The 24,930-nt window shown below is 29.4% G+C and overlaps 2 protein-coding genes across 2 annotated transcripts; one reads left to right on the top strand and one right to left on the bottom strand.

Moving 5' to 3' along the window:
* Positions 1–2,658: 2,658 nt before the first annotated feature.
* Positions 2,659–4,594, bottom strand: LOC125839252 (uncharacterized). Its single transcript, XM_049518224.1, has 2 exons — positions 4,465–4,594; positions 2,659–4,129 (listed from the first exon to the last, which is right to left on the bottom strand). The coding sequence occupies exon 2, from the start codon at positions 4,125–4,127 to the stop codon at positions 3,081–3,083; it is 1,047 nt and encodes a 348-aa protein (XP_049374181.1). The 5' UTR covers positions 4,128–4,129; positions 4,465–4,594; the 3' UTR covers positions 2,659–3,080.
* A 13,365-nt stretch (positions 4,595–17,959) lies between these two features.
* LOC125839245 (probable galacturonosyltransferase 15) lies at positions 17,960–24,848 on the top strand. The gene is made up of 7 exons (XM_049518217.1): positions 17,960–18,158; positions 18,506–18,886; positions 19,000–19,043; positions 20,678–20,845; positions 22,755–23,336; positions 23,439–23,741; positions 24,299–24,848. Exons 2-7 carry the CDS (start codon positions 18,628–18,630, stop codon positions 24,584–24,586), a joined length of 1,644 nt encoding a protein of 547 aa, XP_049374174.1. The 5' UTR covers positions 17,960–18,158; positions 18,506–18,627; the 3' UTR covers positions 24,587–24,848.
* The last annotated feature ends 82 nt before the right edge of the window (positions 24,849–24,930 follow it).

The following is a 24,930-nucleotide window of genomic DNA, read 5'->3' as shown; positions in this document are numbered from 1 at the left end:
AAATATGTGCACCAGAGCCTTCAGTGAAAAAATTAATGCATCAGCCATCTTAGAGTAATTTAATGAATGGAATCAAAATTAACTCCATTTGATACAATGAGCTGCATCTTTCTCTAGTGGACCCATAAAACTGCAGGTAATGATCCAGAGGTACAGGGGCGGACCTACAATGGGTCAAGTGGGTTCATATGAACCCACTTCGTTGAAAAATAACACCGTATATATATATGTATATTTTATCAATTTTTAAAATTTTATATTTATATATTAACTTTTGACCCCACTAACATAAGTGTGACCCTTGGCCGAGTGGTGAAGAGGGTTTAATTTTCCCAGTCAACCCGAGTTCAAATCCCTATTGCCACAATTTAGTTTTATTTTTTATATCTTGAACCCACTTCGTGAAAATCCTGGATCCGCCACTGCAGAGGTAACAGGTTTGAGCTTACAGCAGCAATACAAATAATTCAACATGAAGAAACACATATCTAACTACAGCAGAAATAACAGGTCTATAACTACGCTCAACAATATAATAAACATAACATGACGGAAAGGCATATCCCGCTCAGAATTTCGTGTATACTGACAAGATTGCTAATTTAAAGACTTATAACTGATTTCTCTTATCAGAATCTCTTCGACAAAACATACTAAAGATTTTCTTCTAGGATGTCACATTCCATGTATGTTTACTAATGATAACCCAAGAAAATCCCCTTTAGATAAGCTGTTAAAACTCGTCGAGAAACCCCAGATAGAGTTAAGAAATAAAAATTATTTGAGATAGGAGCATAACAGACGCTCTCCCATTATTCTCTATTAAGTTACATTTCAAATTTCAGAGAAATCTAACAATTTGAACTACCAAAGTTCCTGAAAAGTCATTGGTCTGCATCTATCTAGTCAATGAGGAGTATTTACACGAAAAGTTCCCTCATAAGTCATAACGGACTTGCACGATTAATTAATACATCTACAAGCATGTGTATCTCCCAAAAGAACAAGGAATGGAAATTATTGATAAAGAATGCATAATTGCATATTTAACTTCATATTACTTTTCGAATGTAAACTTCATAGTTAGGATGTTAATTTTGTTTGTTCAAGTGCATCATCTATGGCTTAAAAACAGAATAATAAAATAAAATGTAAAGGTTCTGAAGGAACAACATATTCAGTAGTGTACCTACAGAAGAAAAAAAGAGACAGCTCAATGGCAGAGAGGTGGATGGTTTTGGTTATGCACAGCTGGGCAATAAGCAGTAACACTGTCAGACCTTTGGCTCACAGCATAGTATGCTTTAAAAGAGCAGGTGTATTTATGTATCACCACAATGAATGCAAACCAACCCAACAACATATCTTCACAGCACAAATTAGATGCATCATAGTAAAATAATACTAAATGGAGTCTTGAAATGCACCTGAGTTACTTCTCTCTGCTTCAGACTGGCTCAAGTTGTCGGATTATCACTAAGCTAGAAAGGAGAACACAAATAAACTGAACTCACACCAAATTTGGTTGGTGTAAATATTCTTTAACCATTAAGGTTTTATGAATGTCTTAACACAGATATCTATCTTTAAATAGCACAAGTTTTCTTTGACAATGCAATGCAAGTATATACTCTTTACAATAACTTATGAATGTTCTACGAACCTCTTTAGCTGACAATTCATAATGATTCTTCATCTGAATGAAGATCTTCAGCATAAAAGTTGTGTTCCCATCAGAATTTGGGCACAAGTAGTGGATGCATGCTTGCATCTTAAAGAAGCACATATTAAGAGAATTTATATTTTCTAGCTTCACAAGGAGTAGGATGCTTGAGTTGATTTGAAATATCCCACACATGACAGATGAAGAGAGGGATAATATAAAATAGTATTAAGGTGCTTTGAGTGCTGGCGCGTAGCTAGAGAAGCTGTTGTCAGAGTTACTTCCCTATAGCCTCACATCAGTAATACAAAGGATGTCTCCTTGAGGCAAATTGCAAGACTGACCAGAAACTGTCCATAGATATACTCTGTAGAAAGAGACAATTAAAGGGACTATTCCCAAGGCACAACACTAAAGGTTCATCTGTTGGAGTAAACACTCCCAGGCACTATTCCCAAGGCACAACACTAAAGGTTCATCTGTTGGAGTAAATGGTCAATGCCAGAGCACACAGCAGACTTGTTAAGTTGCTGGATTAGGAGATGGGGAAGCAAGACACATAAGAAGTGGTGGAGAATAATCCCACACTGTATCTGGTGGACTATCTGGAGGGAGAGGAATGGAAGAAACTTTGAAGATAGATTCAACAACATTCAGAAAATCAAAGAGAGCTGCATAGCAACTTTCTACTTTTGGTGTAAAGAACATTGTATAGAAAATGCTGAACAATTAGTAGATCTTTTAGGATTACTGTAATTAGTTTCTCGTTCTAGCTTGTTACTACCTTTTTGGAGGTCTCCAGCATTAAGTATGCTGAGGAATACAACATTACCAGTTTAAAAAATAAAGAATTTTAAAGACACATGAAAAAGGTAGTAGTAATAAACAATCACCCATGCTGAAGCATAATTAACACAGGAAATGCATTCCAGTCTGTGCAAAGAAGAGAGATTAGAATAACAAAGATAAATAGTTTGATTTCATTTTTCCAATAACTTCAAGAACAGAAAGGTTGTGTTTCCTTTAATATTGAGATAACAAGAAATTATAGGAACTTACACTTGAAAAGTTCCATCCCTAAGCACAAGAAAATAAACCTAGTTTCAATTACTTTCCTCTCAAAAAAGAAAGCAGACTTAGTTCCTAAGTGTGCACTATACACTCTTTTCTGGATATAAAAAAAAAGGACAATCCAAATAATAACAGTAGACAGCCCTTTTCACATGTAGGAAGTTTGAATGCTGATACAATATTTTTCATCACAATGTGACCACAGTTATTCCCACTTGGACTTCAACCTCATGAAATAACATGAGCACACAACAGTATTGAGATCTGTTGTCATCCAATCCAAAGTCGTGGCAACAATATTCCAACCCTGATGACTCAAGGAAAATTACACAGCATAAGAATCTGATCAGCTCATATGAGTTTCAAACCAGTGAAAGATTTGCTCAGACTGCAAACTGGTCATTTCATGATAAGCAAAAGCAAGGTTCATTTCTTCTTGAATGTGATTCGCTATGGACTTGTCTGGGAGAATAATCTCACTCTCCTTGAGAGCTGCTTTCCATTGTATTGCACGCCCATCATTTCTCATGAAACCTTTTGTATCAACGAAATCCTTTTCCTGGAACAGACTATACAACTTCACAGATGTAGCTAGATCAAGACCGGGAACCCTATCAGATAATAGAGTAGGTGACAAAGCAAATTCCATGCATTTGACCTCTGCAACATCAATGCCTTTACCCTGCAGGAGTGTCAAGTATCTCGCTATTCTCACACTTCTCCTTTTATCTTTGGGCATGTGCACAAAAAGGGTAGGAGGATAACTCTTCGAAATGTCCATTCGATCAAACAATCCCTCAGCAATCATTATTGTTATGCTACTGAATCTTAAATCAGTTGCAAGGACTGAAACAAAATATCCACCAGATGAAGCACCCAAAGCTACAATAGGCAAGCTTTGAACCTTTCGTTTAACAACCCACCATTCGATAATATCTTTAACGATCAACCTTTCCTCTTCCATCGACCAGCACCTCCCAGCACTAGACACCGCAAGAACTGCAAATCTCCTAGCTAAGGCATTGAGGACAATAAGCCTTTCTTCAGGTAAACCCACACAATTTGGGCACTTAGGTGATCTGTCCCAAAAGTTCGCTGCTTTACCATTACAACCATGTGCCAGAAAAAGAATTGCCTTGGGTGAGTCCGGGATTTGCCATATTAAATCTGTTCCATTTCTGAACTCCACAGTCGGGTCTAACTTAACCGAAAAGCTAAAACTACTCAAATTTTCCTTAATTAAACCAGACAATGAATCAGATTTTTCTCCAGTTTCCCTACACAAAACCCAAACTAGAACACAAATCAAAACAAAAAACATAGTAATAACAGGCATTCGTATACATTGGCCATTATTTCGTTGCTTCAGCATCCTGTTTTCACGTTTGAACATTCCTAGAAAACAATCAACACAATAGGATCATTACTCTATAACAGCAGTGCACATTTTAAAAATAGGCCAAAATTACAGTTTTGAGTACACAAGAGAACAATAATCCCAATAAAAAAACCCTACAGCATAATTTCCTTGATTCAGGTTTTCTGTTCAATTAAATAGAATCATATGCTAAATATACGATTTAATTAGAGTTACAACATCTTTTATTGAAATACAGAGGATCAAAAATCACAAGTAGTCAAAAATACTTAAAAAAAAGCCCAACAACTACGATTATGAACACCAAATTACAACGTGAATCAATACTATGAAGCGAGTTATTGCAAATTACCTTAAGGTGTTTGTCTTTTGATGTCTCAAAACACCTAATAGATCAAAATCAATTGTATTCCAGGAGGTTTTAGTGCTTTGACTGTTCATATCAGCGATGATGAAGAAGGAAGAGTGAAGAAAGATTAATTGCACGCGCCACGATGCGAGTACGGGTGCATTTCGCCAACTACAGTTTCGGGTTTGGGCTCGGGTCATATTTTATGGATTAGACCTTGGGCCCAAATATATAAAAGATCATAAAGAACTTAATGGGGTAGCCACTTTTCCATCCTTCTATTTGTTGTAGGGAAAATTAAGGAGAATAACCCTTTTGTTATTAAACTAACCCGTTTAACTATCAATTTCTTACTTGATTTAGCATTCCAAGGCTATAAAACTAGTAGTTTTAGAATTAAGTTGGAGTTAACCACTTTTGTCTCTTTTTGGTTATTGTCTTTCATGATGATTACGTTTATATTTTATGTTTGAGTTACATCTATAATAGGTATACCTATAAGTGTTGTGTTTTAAGTTTTACTTATGATTTATATTAGAAAGTATACTTAAGGGATTAAATATTATTACTTTGGTTATGTTATTTATTATTGACATAACCGAATAACCAAACCGAAAAAAGCCGAACCAAATAGAGGAAAACAAATCAAACCAAATTTATTTTGGATCGGATTAGATTACACTTTTACAAAACCAAAAACCAAAAAATCTAAACCGAATAGTGTAAAACCAAACCGAAAAACCGAATGCACACCCCTACCATCCCTACTTAAAGATTACAAATTTTGGTGGTACGTAGATGAGAGTTGACAAGGGCATGTCGGTGTAAAATCTAAGCTGTAGCCTGTATGCAAGTGACTTAAATTAAGGAAGACAAAACACAGAAATTTGGTTTGTTGGTGTATATTAGGAGGTCAATTAAGTCACTTCAGAAGTTTCTCAACATGTATATTACGTGCTCAACATTATATATACATTTTATATGTTTGATATTAATCATATAATAATGAGTTCAACCATATTATATTGTGGACTTCATAACTGACTTCCTTCTTCATTGTTCTCAATTGGCTGCTCTATATTTTAGTGTGCCCATAAATTAAGCAAGTGGTTGAGTTACCATATTTTAAAAGAAATATATGTAATTTCTTTCATATTCCATAAATTCGGTCATAGTATAAACCGGTATTAGGATATCGATTAATTCAAATTCATGTGTAAGACTCGTTTAAAAAGAAAGTGCTTTCTAACAAAATTATTTCATATTTAAACCTCAAATTTAAGATTCTAATAAAAAATCAAAATACTCAATTCATCCTATCACACCTCTTATTGGTCGTACGTAAATTATTGGAGTGACACATAAATTGGTTTTGTGGATATCATAGGTAGTAGTGGGTCAGATAAGAAGTCCTTAGAACATGCATTGCTACATCATGCACAACCTTTTGGTTTCACTTTCACATCATATATATCATATTCATACATGTTAAAATTGTTCCTTACAACACTGGGCATGATCAAACGGACCCCAACCATGTGGATTTGTGCTTTGTTTGGCTGTAGCCACGTTACTCAACTTCCCATTTCACATTAATTTCACTTTTTGACTTATATTACTTCATGTCTCCATACATATATGACCTCAACTCCCACTAATTGTCCTCTCTACACCCTTATTAACGTCGTGGTAAAATGATAAATATTTTTTTATTCTTGATCAAAAATTTTGAATTTAAAACTTTGGGTAGGAAATTGTCTTTGATAAGAAATATTTTACACTCGAACTGCCGATTCAAGTGAGACTTTCCTCCAGTGTGAATTTGAATTAGTCGGAATCTAAACAAAGTATCGGACACCAAGTAAAAAAAATTAAAAAAAATATTTTTTTGAAGATGCAAAGAATTTCCATTTCCTCTTTGTGCAGACGGCCTAGTCGTCATATCTTGGTGGAAAAAAAATCGTCTATTTTCCAATACTCATAAGTGTATTTATATGCGATAAATAAGATGTAGGGAGAGGAGAAACGATAAGTTAATCGAGAGCAATGATTTGAAGCTTATGAATTCTAAGTTTTAAGATTTTCAAAGTTAATTATCGGAGTTGATATTAATAATTTGTATATATACTAAAAAAATAAATTTCTTTCGATAAATATAATATTTGAACTAAAATTACTGAGTTTGATCATATTCATACTTATTTTAAATTCCGCCTCAAGACTACTTGAATGAACACGATCCAATAACAATATTTGAACATTAAAAAATGAATAATGAATTAATTTGGAATGATTGGAGTACTTATTTGTATCGTTTTTCTTACACGATAATAATCGTCAAGAATTCTATCATGTCAAAATGGAAAATGATAGTAACATACTATTCCTAGAGATGATTTTTGTATAGTACTAATAATAATACTATATTGGATTGTTTAGCGACCTTTTGACTCATTGGTGAAAATGGTGAGCCAAAATTGAGTAAATTTTCTGTTGAATTAAGCAAGCGTAGGCCATATTAATCATAAGTACTGTTTAAACGTCAATTCTTGTCTATCCTTATCTTCATTGTCGTATTATATCCTTCGTCTCAATTTATTTATTTTATTTTTTTAATTTGTTTAAAAATTTAAATAAATAAACAAATTAAAACGAAGGAAATATTTATGTAGGCATTTGTCCAAAGAAACAAAAAAAAAATCAGTAATTTTTTTAAGGAGTTGTATTTAGTTATTGTTTTTGCAAATACAGTATTATTTTAATTGTTGAAAGTCAAAACAGGATTTTGAATGTTTTCTTAATTCTAAATACTTTCAAGTTCTATATTGAAATTGTCATGACCTAATGCTTAATTTCAAATAAATTTGGTAAAAGTTTGACAAGTAAGATTATGATGCATTGTTTAGCCCATTTTGATCCAACTTATCTCAATTTAATAATCTTTGAACGGATTAATGAACCATTTATTTATTAACTCATTCATAGTGGGTCTTTTAAAAACTCATCCACTCCAGCCGTTGCTTTTTTTGTTTTGTTACTTCAAAAGTAACTGCTTCAGCTTCAACTATTCGAATTTTTGATATTCCTTTTTATTCCTCATCAAACAAAGAGCATCTTCTCACTTCAAAAACAAAGGGCTATTGCGATGTTTCTTCATACGTAATACAACGGTCTGAACCGCCACAATGAATTATAACGACGTTGTGTGAAAATGACATAATCTCGTCAAATCACAAACGTATCACGACGGTTTTTTCAAAAATCATCGTAATATATATTAAAAATCCTAGCTATTCTTAGCATGATATTGAAAAATCGATCTCATTGGTATTAATTACTCAAACAAGCATGAAACACAATTGATGTGAGCCATTCAAAAACTTAAAAGGTCAAGACTAGATTCCAAAAGTGTCCTAACTTATTGTGGATGAGACATTGTTAAATTTCTATTCTACATGCGTAGTACTAAAAAATGTACTAGCTAGTAGCCAAAACATATAGTAGCACAAAAGGCAAATAGCAAATTGTAGATAAACTTTCCTTTTTTTATTTCACCTTTATAAGCAATAAGAAGTCTCTATTGTTTTTTTTTTTTTTTGGTCTTAAGCTTTGTGACCCTTTTTTGTGGGAAACAAAAAACAGGCAATAGCATCAAAACAAGATGGTCCATCACACACACACACACACAGAGTAGAGTAAGAAGAAGGAGAATAATAGAGCAATAAATCCAAACAACGTAACATCCTTTTTATCCAATAACGCGTACCATTCACCTTTTCCAACGCACAATTCACTCTGCTTTCACGTGTCAATGTTTCGATTATGATTCCGTCGTCTCGTTCCTAAATAAGTGATATTTTTAGCTTGGACATGCTTTTTGACAGTGGTGTAGCCACCTACAGTCCATGATGATCAATCAGACATCCTTCGTCGAAAAATTGTACTAGGTTAAAATTTCTGACTTCGTCACTATTTTAAGAAATTACCTATTCATAAATGATGGACTACAGCTGATGTAAGAAGTGTTGCTTAATTATTACATGAAACTTAACCGCGCATACTAATTCAAAAAATTTAAAGTAGTGGAAAGTAAAACTCTATCTAAAAGATGTTTGAAAAGTCAAAAAAGGAGAAAAGTTTATGAGATGGACAGCAAAAGAAAAGCCTGAAATTATGTTAATTACTACTGTAATTATTAGTAGTAAAACCCACTAAGTTAAGCAAAACTAGCACTTAAAAGTTATAACATTTCTTTTAATGTCAACAGTACATGCAGGAGACAAGAGTAATTAGCCACAATTTTCCTCCTCTTTTTATTTTTCATTCTGAAGATATAAATAAAGGAGCAAGAACAAGGATTGTGTACTTTATAGTTGCAATGGGATATAATCTATCTATATATAATAGGAGAAGTAAAAAGTGCCACATGTCAGCACCACAAAATTTCTCTAATTTTTAGTTTTAAAAATTAAAATTTTAAAATAATTTAAATCTACATTACTTAGTCATTTTAATTTTAATTTAAAAAAACAATATATATTTTAAACGAATTATTTTTAAAATTAAGAAGTTACCACGTTTAAGAGCCTTTAATTTTTTTTTTAAAAACTGTCAAAAAATTTAAAAAACAAAATTGTCAACTGCTACATAGTTATATCTATGTAATGTCTTTTAATCTTTTTTCTCAATCTCTTAATAATTGATTTTACTCTCTTTGCTTCTCCATTTCTCTATCATTTTACATTTATTGATTCTCTAGAAAACATTATAAGTCATCAATTAACACAAAAAAAGTGAAGTGAAAAAGAAAGAAGATCTTTTACCCAAAAAATATAGAATAATGATTATGTTTTAACAAAAAAGAAAGAAGATTGAAGATCATATATTTGTTCTCTGTTTTATGTTTGTGTTATTACAAAATGAATTTAAAATGCATTTTCAATTGATGGTATTTTTTTTTATGTATTATTTGTATCCACATAATAAAATTATAATTTTGATATTTTAAGGGGCGAAATATTTCTAGGACTTCATCACAGACTGAAGAATTCTCCTCCATACTGGTAAAATTCGAAACTTTGGAGTCTTTATTTTCTTTTTTGTTATATCTTTTAACTGATAAATAAAATAAAATCTAAATTGCGAGGATTGCTATTAGAATTCTTATGAAAAATATATTCTCATTTAAAATCAACTCATGTCGTTAGTAATTTAAGTGCATTGACAAGCTATGAAATTCTATTAACCTTAAAAGTTTTTAATCATCTAAAGAAGAAATAGTTATATTTGATCATTCTTGCTTATAATTATGTTGGAGTCACAAATATTTAATGATTGATTTTATTTTTTTCACAAAAGAAAGAAGAACACAATTTAAGATCAATTTCTTAGCATAAAACTGCAGTTGAAGTTGAGACAAAAAAAATAAAATTCCAAGCATGTTTTTGTGAAGAAAAAAAATATAACAATAAGATAATTACATGCACAATTTTAAATTTTTTCATGTTTTTATGTTTACTTTGTTACATCTACCCTTCCTTTTAAGTATTATTATTAATATTAATTATTAATTAATTATTTTTTCTATTTCATATTTTGAACTTCCAAAATATATGAAAAAATAAACTCTCTACAACTCCTTTTTTTTTTTTTATCTCTTATATAATTTTTTAATTTTTAACTTCTTAAACTTATCATTAAAAAAATATAAAATTTGAATTAAAAGTTAATTGCATTCTTTTAGAAATAAGGTGGTTACAACAATTCTTATCAATATCAATATTTGAATTTTTATCTTTACAAAAACTATATAGAAAAAGGAATTTGAAATAATAAAATAAAATATATGTAATAAAAAAATAACTTTGTTAAACGGTTCCGGCAATTTTAAAGGATACATGTGAAATCACATACGTTATAGTAAATTATTTAGAATTTCATACTTTTTAGAATAAAAAACAAATGCAACTAATACCTAAAATAAAAATCAATTTCTTAGCATGTTTTTGTGGAAAAAAAATACGACAATAAGATAATTACATGCACAATTTTAAAATTCTTCATGTTTTTATGTTTACATTGTTGACATCTGCCCTTCCTTTTAAGTATTATTAATTATTATTTTTTCTATTGCATATTTTGAACTCCCAAAATATATGAAAAAATAAACTCTCTACAACTCCTTTTTTTTTTATCTCTTATATAATTTTTTTATTTTTTAACTTCTTAAACTTATCATTAAAAAATATAAAATTTGAATAAAAAATTAATTGCATTCATGGGGTTTTTTTTTTTTTTTGGATAAAAAAAAAAGGCATAAATAGAGCAAATAATTAAATGCTAAACATTATTGTTAACAAACTTAGACAATGGAAGAATTCTAAGCAATAAAATCTATCTATTTCTAATAGGAGAAGTAAAAAGTTACACATGTCAACACCACAAAAATTCAATAATTTTAAAATCCAAAAAATAATTTAAATTTTTTTTAAAAAGAGTAATCATCAAATAATTTGGATAACAATGAATTTAGTTTATTTCCACAAAAAATGTTTTAAATTTGAATTTTAAATTTTCCAATTTTTAAATACAATTTAGAAATAAAAGGCAAGGTATAATTTGGATAACAATGAATTTGAATTGCATATTAGTTACCACGAAAATTGTTTTTAATTCGAATTTTAAAATTCAATATTTTGATATAGAATTTAAAAATAAAAGTGCAAATTTTTAAATAATAATAATAATATCTTTCCACAACCTACTTATTTATAGCAAAAAAAATGTATAATAATAATAATAATAATAAATCTCCTATTTTGATATACAATTTTAAAATAAAAGTGCAAATTTTTAAATAATACTAATAATAATACTAATAATAATATCTTTCCACAACCTACTTATTTATAGCAAAACAAATGTATTATAATAATAATAATAATAATAATAATAATAATAATAATAATAATAATATAATAATAATAATAATAATAATAATAATAATAATAATAATAATAATAATAATAATCTATCTATCTATATTCTATATATAATAGGAGAAGTAAAAAAGTGACACATGTCAGCACCACAAAAATTCAACAATTTTAAAATCTAAAAAATAATTTAAAATTCTTTTAATTTTTTAAAAAAAATAGTAACCATCAAATAATTTGGATAACAATGAACAAAAATTGTTTTAAATTTGATTTTTAAATTTTCCTATTTTTAAATACAATTTAGAAATAAAAGACAAGGTATAATTTGGATAACAATGGATTTTAATTGCATATTAGTTACCACGCAAATTGTTTTAAATTCGAATTTTAAAATTTCATATTTTGATATACAATTTAAAAATAAAAGTGCAATTTTTTAAATAATAATAATATATTTCCACAACCTACTTATTTATAGCAAAACAAATGTATAATAATATTAATAATAATAATAATAATAATAATCATCTTTAATTAAATATATTATCATAATAATAATTTAATTTAAATTCAAGTTACAAGCATAAAAGGAATTTTTTTTGCTTTTAACTTTCAAATCTTAGTTTTTGCTTTTAAGTTTTACCGTTTTTAAAAATTCAAAAATTGCAGTTACTATAGTCATTTTACTGTTTTTTAATTTTATTTTAATATTACAGTTTTTTTTTTATAATATTACAGTTTTTTTATATAAATTCAAATTCTTTCGGTTTTAAAATTACATTGATGAGTATCTATCTAATTACTAATTAGTTATATTTTACCTTAAATTTCTGCTGCTTTGAAAAAAATGAATTTTGATTTCTATTTTCAATAACGTATTTTTAAAATAATTAAAATTAATTACATCTATATAATTTTAAAATAATTTTTAAAATAAGGGAAATGTAACTGCAAAATGTTCCAGATGGGTAGCAAATAATTCAGGTTATTTTTTTTATTATTATAAATATCTCTTTAATTCATGTTAGTTCTTCTATTTATTGGTGAATATTTTTCTTCCTTATTTTTTTTTATTTATAAAAGTATATAAAGTATTCCAATGTGATCAAACTTCTCATGATGTTAGAAATTGAATTTTGCCGGTTATTTTATTTCCACGTTTGTATGTTGTGGGAACTATGCAATTTTATGAATATTCTCTTCTAATTATTTGTTTATATAAGATGTGAGATAATATGAAGATTTTTGTATAGTTAATACATTTTGACACATAAAAATAATAATTATTTATTGCAGTCAATAAATTATAGCTTTACATAATTATTTTGTCCATGAACGGATTGAAGATACAATGAAAATTGAATATTCGTGTTATATGATTATGGTACATTCCGAATTACTAGAAGCAATTAAAAAAAAATTAATCTCTTTTCTTTCTAATTAATTGTTTGTCTACTATTATTTTTGTACATTTTTTAAATAAGATATTTTCATTTGTTCCAATAAAATATATATATAACAACATAACTTCTTTTATGAATTTCAGGATTTATATTACTGGTTTTTACATGAATAACACTTATCAATGCCTTCAAGTATTAATTTAATTTCTTTTGATTTTGTTGATAGATTTACCGATTAGAACTTATGAGGTTTGACAATATTAATCACCAGCAATTATCATAAATGAAGTTTAAATTTTTTGTTGTGTTTTTTGATAAAAAGATTAATGTTTTCTGACAATATGTTAGATTTAAGGGAATAACTTAACGTCCAAAATTAATAAGCGGAGATTGAGAACTTGCTATATTGTTATTATTCTCAATGGACAACAGACTTTAAAATCGGTGAGTGTACTAAAGGTTAGACTTCTTTGTTTTATCTACTCCTCATTCAATAATATATATTTACGAAATGCTAATTTTTTTTAATTTTAATAATAATAATAATAATAATAATAATAAAATACTATTTTTTTTAATTTTACAAATTAAATTTTAAAAATAAATTGTAAAGATTTATTTTTAAAAAAAAAATACATGACAATGATATACACAAATGCACATATAAAGTTATTAATGCACTAAAAAAATACAGTAATTTTGTTTCCCCACAAATTTTGATGATATTTTGAATGAACATTTAATATATAATAATTATAGAGTTTAAATAGAATATAATAACAATATATTTTTTAAAATTTAACCTTTCTAACTAATTAAACTTCTGAATTTCAGATTTGAATTAATTTTAAATTGTTTATAAAAAATTTGAAAAGAAAACTTAAATTACAAAAGCGGCAAACAAGGAGAACATGTAGGCCTTTGATAAAGTGGTGGGGTCAATCAGTATTTACATAAACGGATTGTGGAAAAGATGTTTATAATTATCTATACCTAGCTTAAAAATAATTGAAAATAAATTGTCTAAAATGTAAAATAATAATAATTATTAATTGAAAATGAATTGTCTCAGAATTTTAAAATCCTAGAATCTAAAGTTTTTCTTTTATGCAGAAGAATCTATACTCTCTATTATTATTATTAATAATAATAATAATAATAATAATAATAATAATAATAATAATAATAATAATAATAATAATAATATGTGTATACATTGAAAGAGAGAAAAAAATTCCTACGAATAAGGAATTTTTTAATATGCATTACTCGAACGACTCCTACGAATAAGGAATTAAGAAATTATTTAAAATTATTAAAAATATTTTTTTTAAACGAGTTACATAATTTTTTTACTTTATACTTTTTATTTGAGAGTGGTTAATTAATTTTAATAATATAAGTTTAAAATTAGAAACAAGGTAGTTTTAAAACTTACCTGGACAGTTTAAGGATACTAATTATTATAATTTTAAATTTTAACATTTCTATTTAGATTAATTAATTAGTTTTAAGGATCACACATTATCCAATTTTTAAGCTTTCAATCTATTTTATTTTTTTTGCTTTTTTATATTCCACAGCTTTTAAGTAGTATTTATGTGAATAGTAGGATGTTTTAACAAATATGATTTACTTTTTTCCATAAAATTTGATAAAATTCTTATTTTACTTATTCATATGGGATTCTTTGATAATACTATTTTTTTTGTTAGAGCATGTTTTGATAGATTTATAATTTATGGACTATGGCTTATAAGATAAAAATCACAAGATAGAATTTCTACTATCTTATCGCATCATAGATTTATTTTTTTCTTATTAAAATCATTTATTTGTAATTTTATTAAATTCAAAACTAAAATTTAAAAAGTAAAAATTTGAATGTTCCACTTTAATTTTATTTTTTTTAAAATTAAAACTTTAATTTCCTTATTTAAATAAAATGTGAATATAAAAACTGAGTTACTAACTAATTTAACGTGATATAACCATTTTTAAAAAATATATAAAATTTATGCAAGCATAAAATTTTAAAAAATAAAAATTTGAAAGAACCACTTAAAAATTAAAAAAAATTAAAACTTTAATTTCCTTATTTAAATAAATATGAATATAAAAACTGAGTTACTAACTAAATATTATCATGTTTTTTATTTTCAAAAATTAAACATTTATTTACGATTAAACTGCATACAAATAGTTAAATAACCTCATTAATTTATGGTACAATAAAGTACTACAAAAAAAATATTACGTTTATGCCTAAATTTTGTATTGATAAAAAACTATAACCGTATCTTTTTCTTTTTTTTTTACAAATAACATAAATATTAATGGGAAGAAAATAATAAGCGAAAGTTATATACTCCTTTTTTTAAGAAATTGAATTATAGTATTTTTTTTATTATGTTATTTTTTAGGTGGACGTGCAGCTTGGAAACGAAGTGATGGGATCATGTTAGAAGTTATTTATTTGAAATGTAAATTTTTTAAACAATTACTATACTTAAAATAAAGGTTATGAACAGTTTTTAACTTTTAGAATTTAGAAACCTATAAAATGTACATAAATTCTAAAAAGAAAATGGTACAAAAGAGACATATTATTATAAGGTTTCAAAGAATTGAAAATTATTTTGTCAAAAGTGAAATAAATAATAGTGCATTTAATTAATTAGGAATTATTAAAGATAAGGTAAAAAAAATATTAGGCCATTAAATAATATATTATACTACTATAAAAAATTGTAAGTTCCTTGATCTGTTTATTGATGAAGCTATAGGTTATTATTTTCTTTCTTTGAAAAATTAAAATCTTAATTTATAATTTTAAAATAACATAACAAGTAACTGATTCACGATTTGTAATTAACAAATTTCAATGATATATATATATATATATATATATATATATATATCCACTCCATTTTACATTATTTTTCTATTATAATATTACACTAATTTAGTAATGTAGAGAACATTTTGAACCTTTTTTTTTTTGAAGAAAAACATATGCAAAACAAACCAATATGTCATTTAATCTTATGATATTGAACATTTCATGTGAAAAATTTGAATTAATAAATAGTCAACATGAAAAAATATTAATTTATTAATACAACAAAAAATAAAATCAATACAAACGTGTAAAAATATTTGATCTATTTGATATTTTCTGAAATTAATCAAAAATTAATATTCCGCACAACGCGCGAATACGTATACTAGTATTAATAAAAAAGAAAAAGGAAAGAATAAGGTAGGTGTAGACAACTTATTGACAAAAATAGTTAGTTAAACAATAGTGTGGAAACGGCATTATGTCTTTTTCAGGCATTTCAAAGTGGGAAAAATCAATTCGGCCTCAAAATTTTGGCCACTATGGCCCAAATGGAGTAAGAATATTGCATGTTCACACATCAAGTGGATTTTATTTTTGTCAACTTTACCCTTCTTTTCGAAATTTGAATCTCTCAAGTCTCATCAATTGAATTATGTCTTTCCCAATATGTATGTGAAAAATACATACCTACATTATACTCCCTCTATCCCTAATTATTTACCTACTTTTGAATTGACACATCTATTAAAGAAACAATAATTGATATAGTGAGTTTACCATTTTACCATTTTTAACTATGAAGTGGGTGAATTAAAAAACTTAAGAGTTTCAAGAAATTCTACATTTTTCAAAATAATTAATTGAGGGTATAATAGGTAAAAAAGATTGTCATTTCTTGATTTGTCAAAATGGACAAGTAATTAGAGACAACTAAAAAAGAAAAAGTGGACAAGTAATTAGGGATAGAGAGAGTATTTCCCACCGACATAATTAATGTTGACTTTTTCCTTATTTTTATTGCGCATATATACAATACGTATATACACCTAAGTCCCATTATTCATTGGTTTAATTTGAGCGTGTATTTTTTTCTCGTTAAATTATAAGGAGCAAGAACAAGGATTGTGTACTTTATAGTTGCAACGGAAACTGTTGATCGATCTTATTAATAAAGAATCAACCCAAACTCTACTTCGAATCACTAGAAAATAAAGATTTTTTCCAAAAACTAGATGTGTTTTTTTTTTTTGTCTTTTGTGTTGGGAGAAATCTATTTTTCACGCTCTCTCTTTCACTGCAGAAAGATCGTTGTTCCTTAGCTGCTACATGTCTTTCAAATCCTCTAGGAAACCTCCTCCTATTTTATCTCATCTAAATGGTCGGCACAGTCCACATAAGTGATTCGCAACCCAAATTAATTATCCAACATATAGCTACATGAGTTCAATTGTCAATATATATCACCTTTGCGATATATGAGATGGTGGTTCAATTTTTGAGCGAAAGCAATAATTAAAATAGAATGAAAAGAGTACTAAAACTAACGCAGAAAAAGAATACATTGAAAACAGAACTAAATATAAAAAACTTATTTGTACCGAGCGTTTCATGTCATGTCACGTAACTAAACTACCATTTCTTCGATTGAAATGCAAATACAAAGCTTAAAAACAGCATATGAGTTGAAATTCTTCAGATTTCGATTTGTTATCGGGAATTGTAATATTTCCCCTTCTATTTAAGCAAATATTAATGACTTGTCTGTTCCATAAACATGCTCTTTAATTTACTCTCTGTTACTAATTATTTATCCATTTTGAATTGACACACTTATTAAAAAAATAATTATTGACATAGTGAGTTTATCATTTTATTCTTATTAATTATGAAGTGGATGAATTAAAAACTTAAGGTTTTCAAGAAATTTTACTTTTTTCAAAGTAATTAATTGAGGATATAATAGGTAAATAAATTGTCCTTTCTTGATTTGTCAAATTAACAAGTAATTAGGGACAACTAAAAAAGAAAAAGTGGACAAGTAATTAGGGACGGAAGGAATACTAAATTAACGGCTAATTCCATTCAGTTAATTATTTGTATATGTGTCAAAATTTGATTGGTTTAATTACAGTTTGCTTAGAGGAAAGCTGGTACCGTCGGGTATTTGTCGACAAATGGCAGACGAGGAAGGAAAAAATTACTGGTTTGTTATTTGTCGGTGATTTGAAGGGCAAATTCGTAAACTGACAGAAAGATCTAAAGGGCAAAAAAGGAATAAAGAATAATTTATCTCCTGTACGTAGTTGAATTTTTGTAGCTGCTCTGTAGTCCATCTAATTTCCCTTCAGCATTTAACGCGGCTATCAGTTTTGGCTTTTCGGCTTTGTCGTCCCCACTTTCATCTCTACACAGCCAAAAGAGTGATCTATAGTAAAACTAAATATCGAAACTGAACAATCTTCATTATTAAGCTCCTGAAGATTTCAACGAGCTATCAGATTCTGTTCTAAGGTAAATTTTCTGCTTCAATTCAATGCTCTTTCGATTATCACACTCATACGATTGAAACTATAAGTTATTGATTTATTAGGATCTATAAAACTGATACTAACTAGTTTGCAATTGACGTTCGTAGTTTTTGTGGCTTTTGGATAATTTTTTCGGATCAATCACTGATTTGAACAATTATTTGAAATTTTTTAATATTGAATTGGTGAGAATGTTGTTGATGAATGATTTATGGAGTAAGAGTTACTTAGCGTTCAATTTGAAATTTCTCCATACCTGGATTGAGTCAGTGATTTTCGCTGTTTCGAATTGTTTGTGTGCGGGCTAACGATGTGTATTCGCTGAACCAGAGGATGAGTATGAGTGCGGAATGAATGAGCACTCGAGGAAGCGGATCTGAAGCTGGAACCGAGAAGAAATGAGATTATTTGTTTGGAAGAAGAAGAGGAAACTGAAATTCAGTATTGATTAGATGATGAAGTTTTACATATCGGCGACGGGGATTAAAAAACTGACTATATCGAGTTCCGCCGCTGTTTCGAGCGGCAGAGGTGGCGTAGGATTGCCGGTTGGTATGAAAGGGAAAGGATTACCGCCGGTGACTCGCCGGATATCTCACCGGACGTTGTTATTGCCGGCCGTTTTGGTTCTCGGTTTACTTTTAACCTTACTGTTTTTCAGAATTACCTTTATCATGCTCGAATCTGCCGCTTTTTGCTCTTCCCCTATCGGTAAACTTTTTTCTGATTGTATCTAAAAATAAAATATTTTTAAAAAAAATTGTTTTTCATTTTTTTGGTTGATAATTTTAATCTTTTTATTGGTTATTGTTTTTAAATTACAGGTTGTCTAGGATGGAGAATTTTCGGCGGGAGTGACTCAACTCGGGTAAATCATTTTTCATCTTTTTAATAAATTAACGCAAAATTTGCTCATTGACATATATCCTTGTGGTGATTAAATATTCAAAAAATTAGGTGTAACAATTTTTTTATTTTTTATTTTTCCCATTTTGCAATCTATCCACGTGGGAGCACCTTCATAATTTGGATCAAAATTGTTTTTTACCTTTTTATTACAGTTAAAATTGTACCCACACTTTGGAATATAAGTTTTTTACTCATCCATATTGACGGAAAAATTCAACCTTCAAAAAGTAAATTTTTGTCTTCATTTTTTTTCATCATACATTAAGGTATTTGGTCATGAAATATTTTCACTTTAAAAAAAAAATGAACTCTAAAAATACATTTGATTATAAAATTTTAGAATTTAACTTAATATTGATTTTCCAAATTACTCTAAAAAAAGTAAAAATAACTCTAATTTAAAAACAAAAACTACTTTTCTTTAAATCTCACAATAAAAAATGATCAAACGCTTAGAATTAAGAAAGTTTCAATATGATAACCACTTAGATTCTCAAAATTGCATAGGATGAATATTTGTATATTACTTTTTTTTTGGGTTGGATTCCGCCCACGTAAGACTTGTTCAATCTATTTTCAAAGCTTAAATTGAGATTTCTAGTTAGTAATAATGAAGTTTTATCCATTTCATCGCAATATATGGTCACTTCCTATAAACCCATACATTTCTAGGATATTAGTGAATCGTAGTAGCTGCTGCCTTGGTTATTTCAGGCAAAAAAAATTAAATAAGAAACCAGGTACTTTCCCCATACCTACTAAATATATTACGTACAACTCAAGCATATTCTCTACTTATAGTTCCAAGGGTAACGCATTTAAAGGAATTGTCGGTAATTGACATCCACTTGTTGGTTTTTGTATACATGGTCACTAGTAAACCACAATATGATTCATATGTAATACTATCATTCTGACTAGGACTAAGTAATGTTGTTTTCATTTCCATTCTAGACTTTACTAGTCCCACTTGTTATATAGTATTATTTTTAATACTAGAGCTAGACCATAATACAGAAAAGATAATAAAGTGGTACACATTACTTCCGCATAAGTCAAAATTGCTCTTGGAAAAAAGGGACTTTCATCTGGATATATGCCCACTTGACTTTATTATTTAAGAGATTGGTTGGCCTTTATTATGTATCGTTGCATGTCCACATCGATAATATTGAGTATTGATAGACTTAGACGAACAATAACTATACATGATATGTATACATTATTAGTATTACTTAACAACGATTAATTAATACACTAAAAGAGCCACCCAAAAGCCAATGAATCAGTCATATAATTTGTTCATTGGGAGCTCTATGTTAATTTTATACAAATACCTCTTAATTTTTGCAAAGATATATATATTTCGAGACAAGGCTAATGGGTGCTCGAACACCCGGCTGATTCCATGTGGGTCCGCCCCTGACGGAAGAATTTTTTTTGAAATTTGTGATCTAAAATAAGCATAGATGTAAATATCATACATGGTTTAAGTTTTTCCTAATATGAAGTTTTGATTAACAGATTCTCAGTATTTATTGTTACTATTTCTGATGCTAACTTTTCTTCCTTTTTAACCATACGGTGAAAAAGCTCAGAGAAGAGTTGATGCGGGCATTGTTGGAGGTAACAAATATTGATGGTGACAATGGAATAGAGAGGAGCTCAACTTCATTACCATCCTCATTCAATGATCTTGTGAAGGACATGACTTCAAATGGACAAGACATCAAGGCTTTCGCTTTCAAAACTAAAGCTATGGTAACAAGCAACCCCTTTACTTCACTGTACTGTGCTTTTCATTTTATCATTCTTGCAGGGATCTTCACACAAATAGTTGACAGATTTACTGTTTATTTATTTTTAATTAGTATACAATAATTATACACAATCAATCATACACGTATTATACATTCGCCAGCTATTTAGGTTCTCTTATTTATGAGTTGCAGTCATATTATAAATTATCATATACCTAACTTGTCTTTTAGTTTCTACTATTATTTAGCTGAGAATAATTTTTTCAAATTTTATCACTTCCTCTTTGGTTTGAGAATCTTGAATTAGAAAAAGCACAACTAGGCCACTTAGTCACATGAATAATCAGACAGCTGGTCTGTGATGCTCCATCGCTCAAGCATTGGTGCGTGTTTCTGTTTTGGAATGCGTAATGGACCCACTTGTTGGTGCTCCGTGTAAAAGAAATTATTTTACCTACCTATAATAAGTGGGAATGTCAATCATATATTGCAAATGCTCAGTAGTTATAACTTTATAAGACAGCTATATTAAGCAATTAAATTATTTCTAACAGTAATGTAAAATTCTCAAATTACTAACAGGAGTAGATATTATCTTTCAAGCCACGAAAAGTAAGCAGAATATTATGAAAGAAGATTAACATTAGAATCTCTTAGTCATGACTAGGCAATACCTAAGGCGGTGTTTTAATGGTCAATGAAATGGGAGGAGAACCATGTGGTTTCAGGTTTAAATCCTAGTAAAGGCAAAAAATACTACTCTGAGTTCTTCCTATTGGCCTATGTTTTGATGGAATAGTTGAGGTGTGTGTAAGCTAGCAAAAACACCTTCATAAAATATTTTTATCGTTACGCAATGAAGACACTGCTTATTTTCTTTTATGTAGTGATTTGTTCTTTTACTATAGCTAGTTCTATTTGTCTAAAGAATTTTAAAAGTTGATTAGATTCTGCAACGAAAATATTTCACATAGATGAGAACTTCACTCATAGATACTGCTTTCCACCATCCTGGAAGGGGCATGTAACTTCACATAGATACTGCTTTCCATCTTCAATTAAAGCCAAATTTCAAGATTTCATTGCTTATGTAGATTCAGCTACATGTTACCACAGTAACTTAATTTAATCAAATTACATATATTTAAGGCCTGGTTACCCCGAGTATATATCTTGAAGCTGAATTTGAAATGAGAATTCCAAGGCTTTCTTTACCTGTGAAAGAATAGGAATCTTTCTAGAAGATTGCTGGTTGTTTGGACCCAAAACTGTCTGAGCCTGTTTTTTGTAATGGATTAAGTAATTGAACTAGAAATAGAGTCAATTTCTGATGGACAGATGGAGTCCGCACACTGATGCCTTGCAAGCGATATCCACTGATTAATAGGACTAATAGAGGAAATTAAAGAGACGAATTTGTCACAACCTGAAATCAAATTGCGTTTAGGCTCTTCTCTCTAATACCTTTTGAACGATTCCATTATTTTAAGATGTTAGAAAAACTCCATTCTGGTGCTGCAGTTGCAGTATCGAAACTTATTTCTAACAGCGTAATACCAAGGGAAAGCTGCACCATATGATCATCAGCCATAACATACCAACCTGAGGGAGGGTCTCCGAAATTCCCTGCATGGCATAGCCTCATGTGCCAACAGGGCATGTTTGTCAACAGTTAGATTGCATATTTTTGGTTTCAATATCAGGTGTACATTTCAAGAATTACTCTATACTGAACTTTAAAGTGACATTTTGGAAATAACAATAAGTTTATTAACTTTAAGTGTCATGACTTCTTTTTTTAACTCCTTGCAAATTTCTTGACTACAGAGTACCTCATGGTAATTAAAATGGACTAATGTTTTATTGTAGCTAACTTTTGAATTAAGTATATGTTTCTTTCCTTTGTTTAGATAATGAAAATGGAGCAAATGGTAGAATCAGCAAGGCAAAGTGAGTCTATTTTTTGGCACTTAGCTTCTCACGGTGTACCAAAGGGCATACATTGCCTATCCCTCAAGTTAGCTGAAGAATATGCTGAAAATGCTGCTGCACGTTCTCGCTTGCCTTCACCCCAATATGTATCCCACCTCATTGACCCTTCCTTCCATCATGTAGTTCTTTTAACGGACAATGTACTTGCTGCGTCTGTCGTAGTTTCCTCGACCATTAAAAGCTCAAGTATCCCAGAAAGATTGGCGTTTCATATAGTTACTGATAAGAAGACATACACTGCAATGCATGCATGGTTTGCTGTAAACTCTGTTAATTCTGCTGTTTTGGAAGTAAGAGGATTGCATCAGTATGATTGGCCTCATGAGGTGAATATCGGGATTAAGGAGATGATAGAGATTCATCGATTGATCTGTAGCCACAAGCTTGACAGCATGAAAATGGAAAATATTCCAAACAAGTATGAACATGAAAAAGATTTGCAGCATCTACGGCCTAGCTGTACATCCCTCTTGAATCATCTGCGCATCTATATCCCCGAGGTAATAACTTTATTTAACATTGTTTTCACTGACAAAAGGATGATCTTGAACATGACATTTAATGAATAATTGATTTTTTTATATAATTTCATGGGTTCACAGCTTTTCCCAAACCTGAACAAGATTGTATTTTTGGACGATGATACTGTAGTACAGCATGATTTATCGTCTCTGTGGGAACTTGATCTCAACGGGAAAGTTGTTGGTGCAGCTTTTGACTCGAGCTGTGGAGATGACTGTTGCCCTGGAAGAAAGTACAAGGATTACTTTAATTTTACGAGTCCTATTATATCATCTAAGTTGGATTATGATCGTTGCGGATGGCTTTATGGAATGAATATCTTTGATCTCCAGGCTTGGAGGAAGACGAACATCACTGCAACTTACCATCACTGGCTTAAACTTGTAAGTATAGTTCAACCAGAATTAGTTATAGATCAAAACTATAAACTGCATTGTTATTCGTTCTAAATGCCTATTTGTTACTTGATCTCATCAATAGTCGAGCAGTGCTTTATGCATAGCTGCTGCTGCAGAATATATCAAGTTGAGCATTCTTTCCTCTGATGCCCCAACATTTCAGTATTACACCCTAGCATGCTCCATTTTAGTCCCACAGAAATAAATGATTGATACGCTCAGGTTTGTCTCCACATAGATAACATCTAGAGCACAACTGGAATCCTCTTTTGTGGAATTCTGCATAATGTTTCAAATTGCGCATTTTGTGGCTATTATCATGTGAAATGACACGATAGTTAGCTTAAATCTTTTCAGACAGGTTTTCATGCTATTGGAAACATTTATCAATAAGGTGTTAGCTTTTCTTCTCAAACAAAAGAGGAACAATCGATCTAATGGAATTCTAGCGCTTTTTGTCGTTCTTATTCGTTTAAGCAGCTTCTTTAACAATATATATTCAGGATGTCCTGACATTGACCTCTCTTAATTCTATCTTACAGAACCTGAACTCTGGTTTTGAATTGTGGAATCCTGGAGCATTTCCACCTTCTCTAATTGCTTTTGAGGGTCATGTGCACCGGATTGATCCTTCATGGCACATTGCTGGTTTAGGTTATCGATCCATTATTAATGTCACACAATCTGTACTGGAAGATGGAGCAGTCGTACATTTCAGTGGACCAGCCAAGCCATGGCTTGAGATTGGGGCCCCTGAGATACGAAGCTTGTGGAGCCGCCATGTAAATATGTCAAATGAATTCATTAGGAAATGTGGAATCATGGAGTGAACAATTAAGGGGACAAAGTCTCACTCTCAACGTGAAATGTATCAGAATTTAGCCTCGATATATATTCTGAGTTGGAGGGAAGAAGGTACAGCCTTCAGTCTCCAATCAGACCACACAGTAGTCTCCCTGTATAGACGAGAAGCTAGCATGCCATATACTAAGACTAGATAATGTTTGACAACCTTCGAGATGCAATAGGTTTATATAGGTATAGGTATTGTAAAAGTATTTTTCCACGTACGTTTCCTTAACAATATATATAACAATTTCTTAGTTCTACTCTTTGAAAACTGTATTCTTCTCTATATTGAGGTCATATGTAGCTTAATTTCATCTATGATAGA

Source organism: Solanum verrucosum, unplaced genomic scaffold (assembly GCF_900185275.1).
Source record: "Solanum verrucosum unplaced genomic scaffold, falcon-dt-bn FXZP01000170.1, whole genome shotgun sequence".
Classification (NCBI taxonomy): Eukaryota; Viridiplantae; Streptophyta; class Magnoliopsida; order Solanales; family Solanaceae; genus Solanum; species Solanum verrucosum.
The sequence above is the reverse complement of the archived record's forward strand: the minus strand, read 5'-3'. Positions and strand labels throughout refer to the sequence as shown.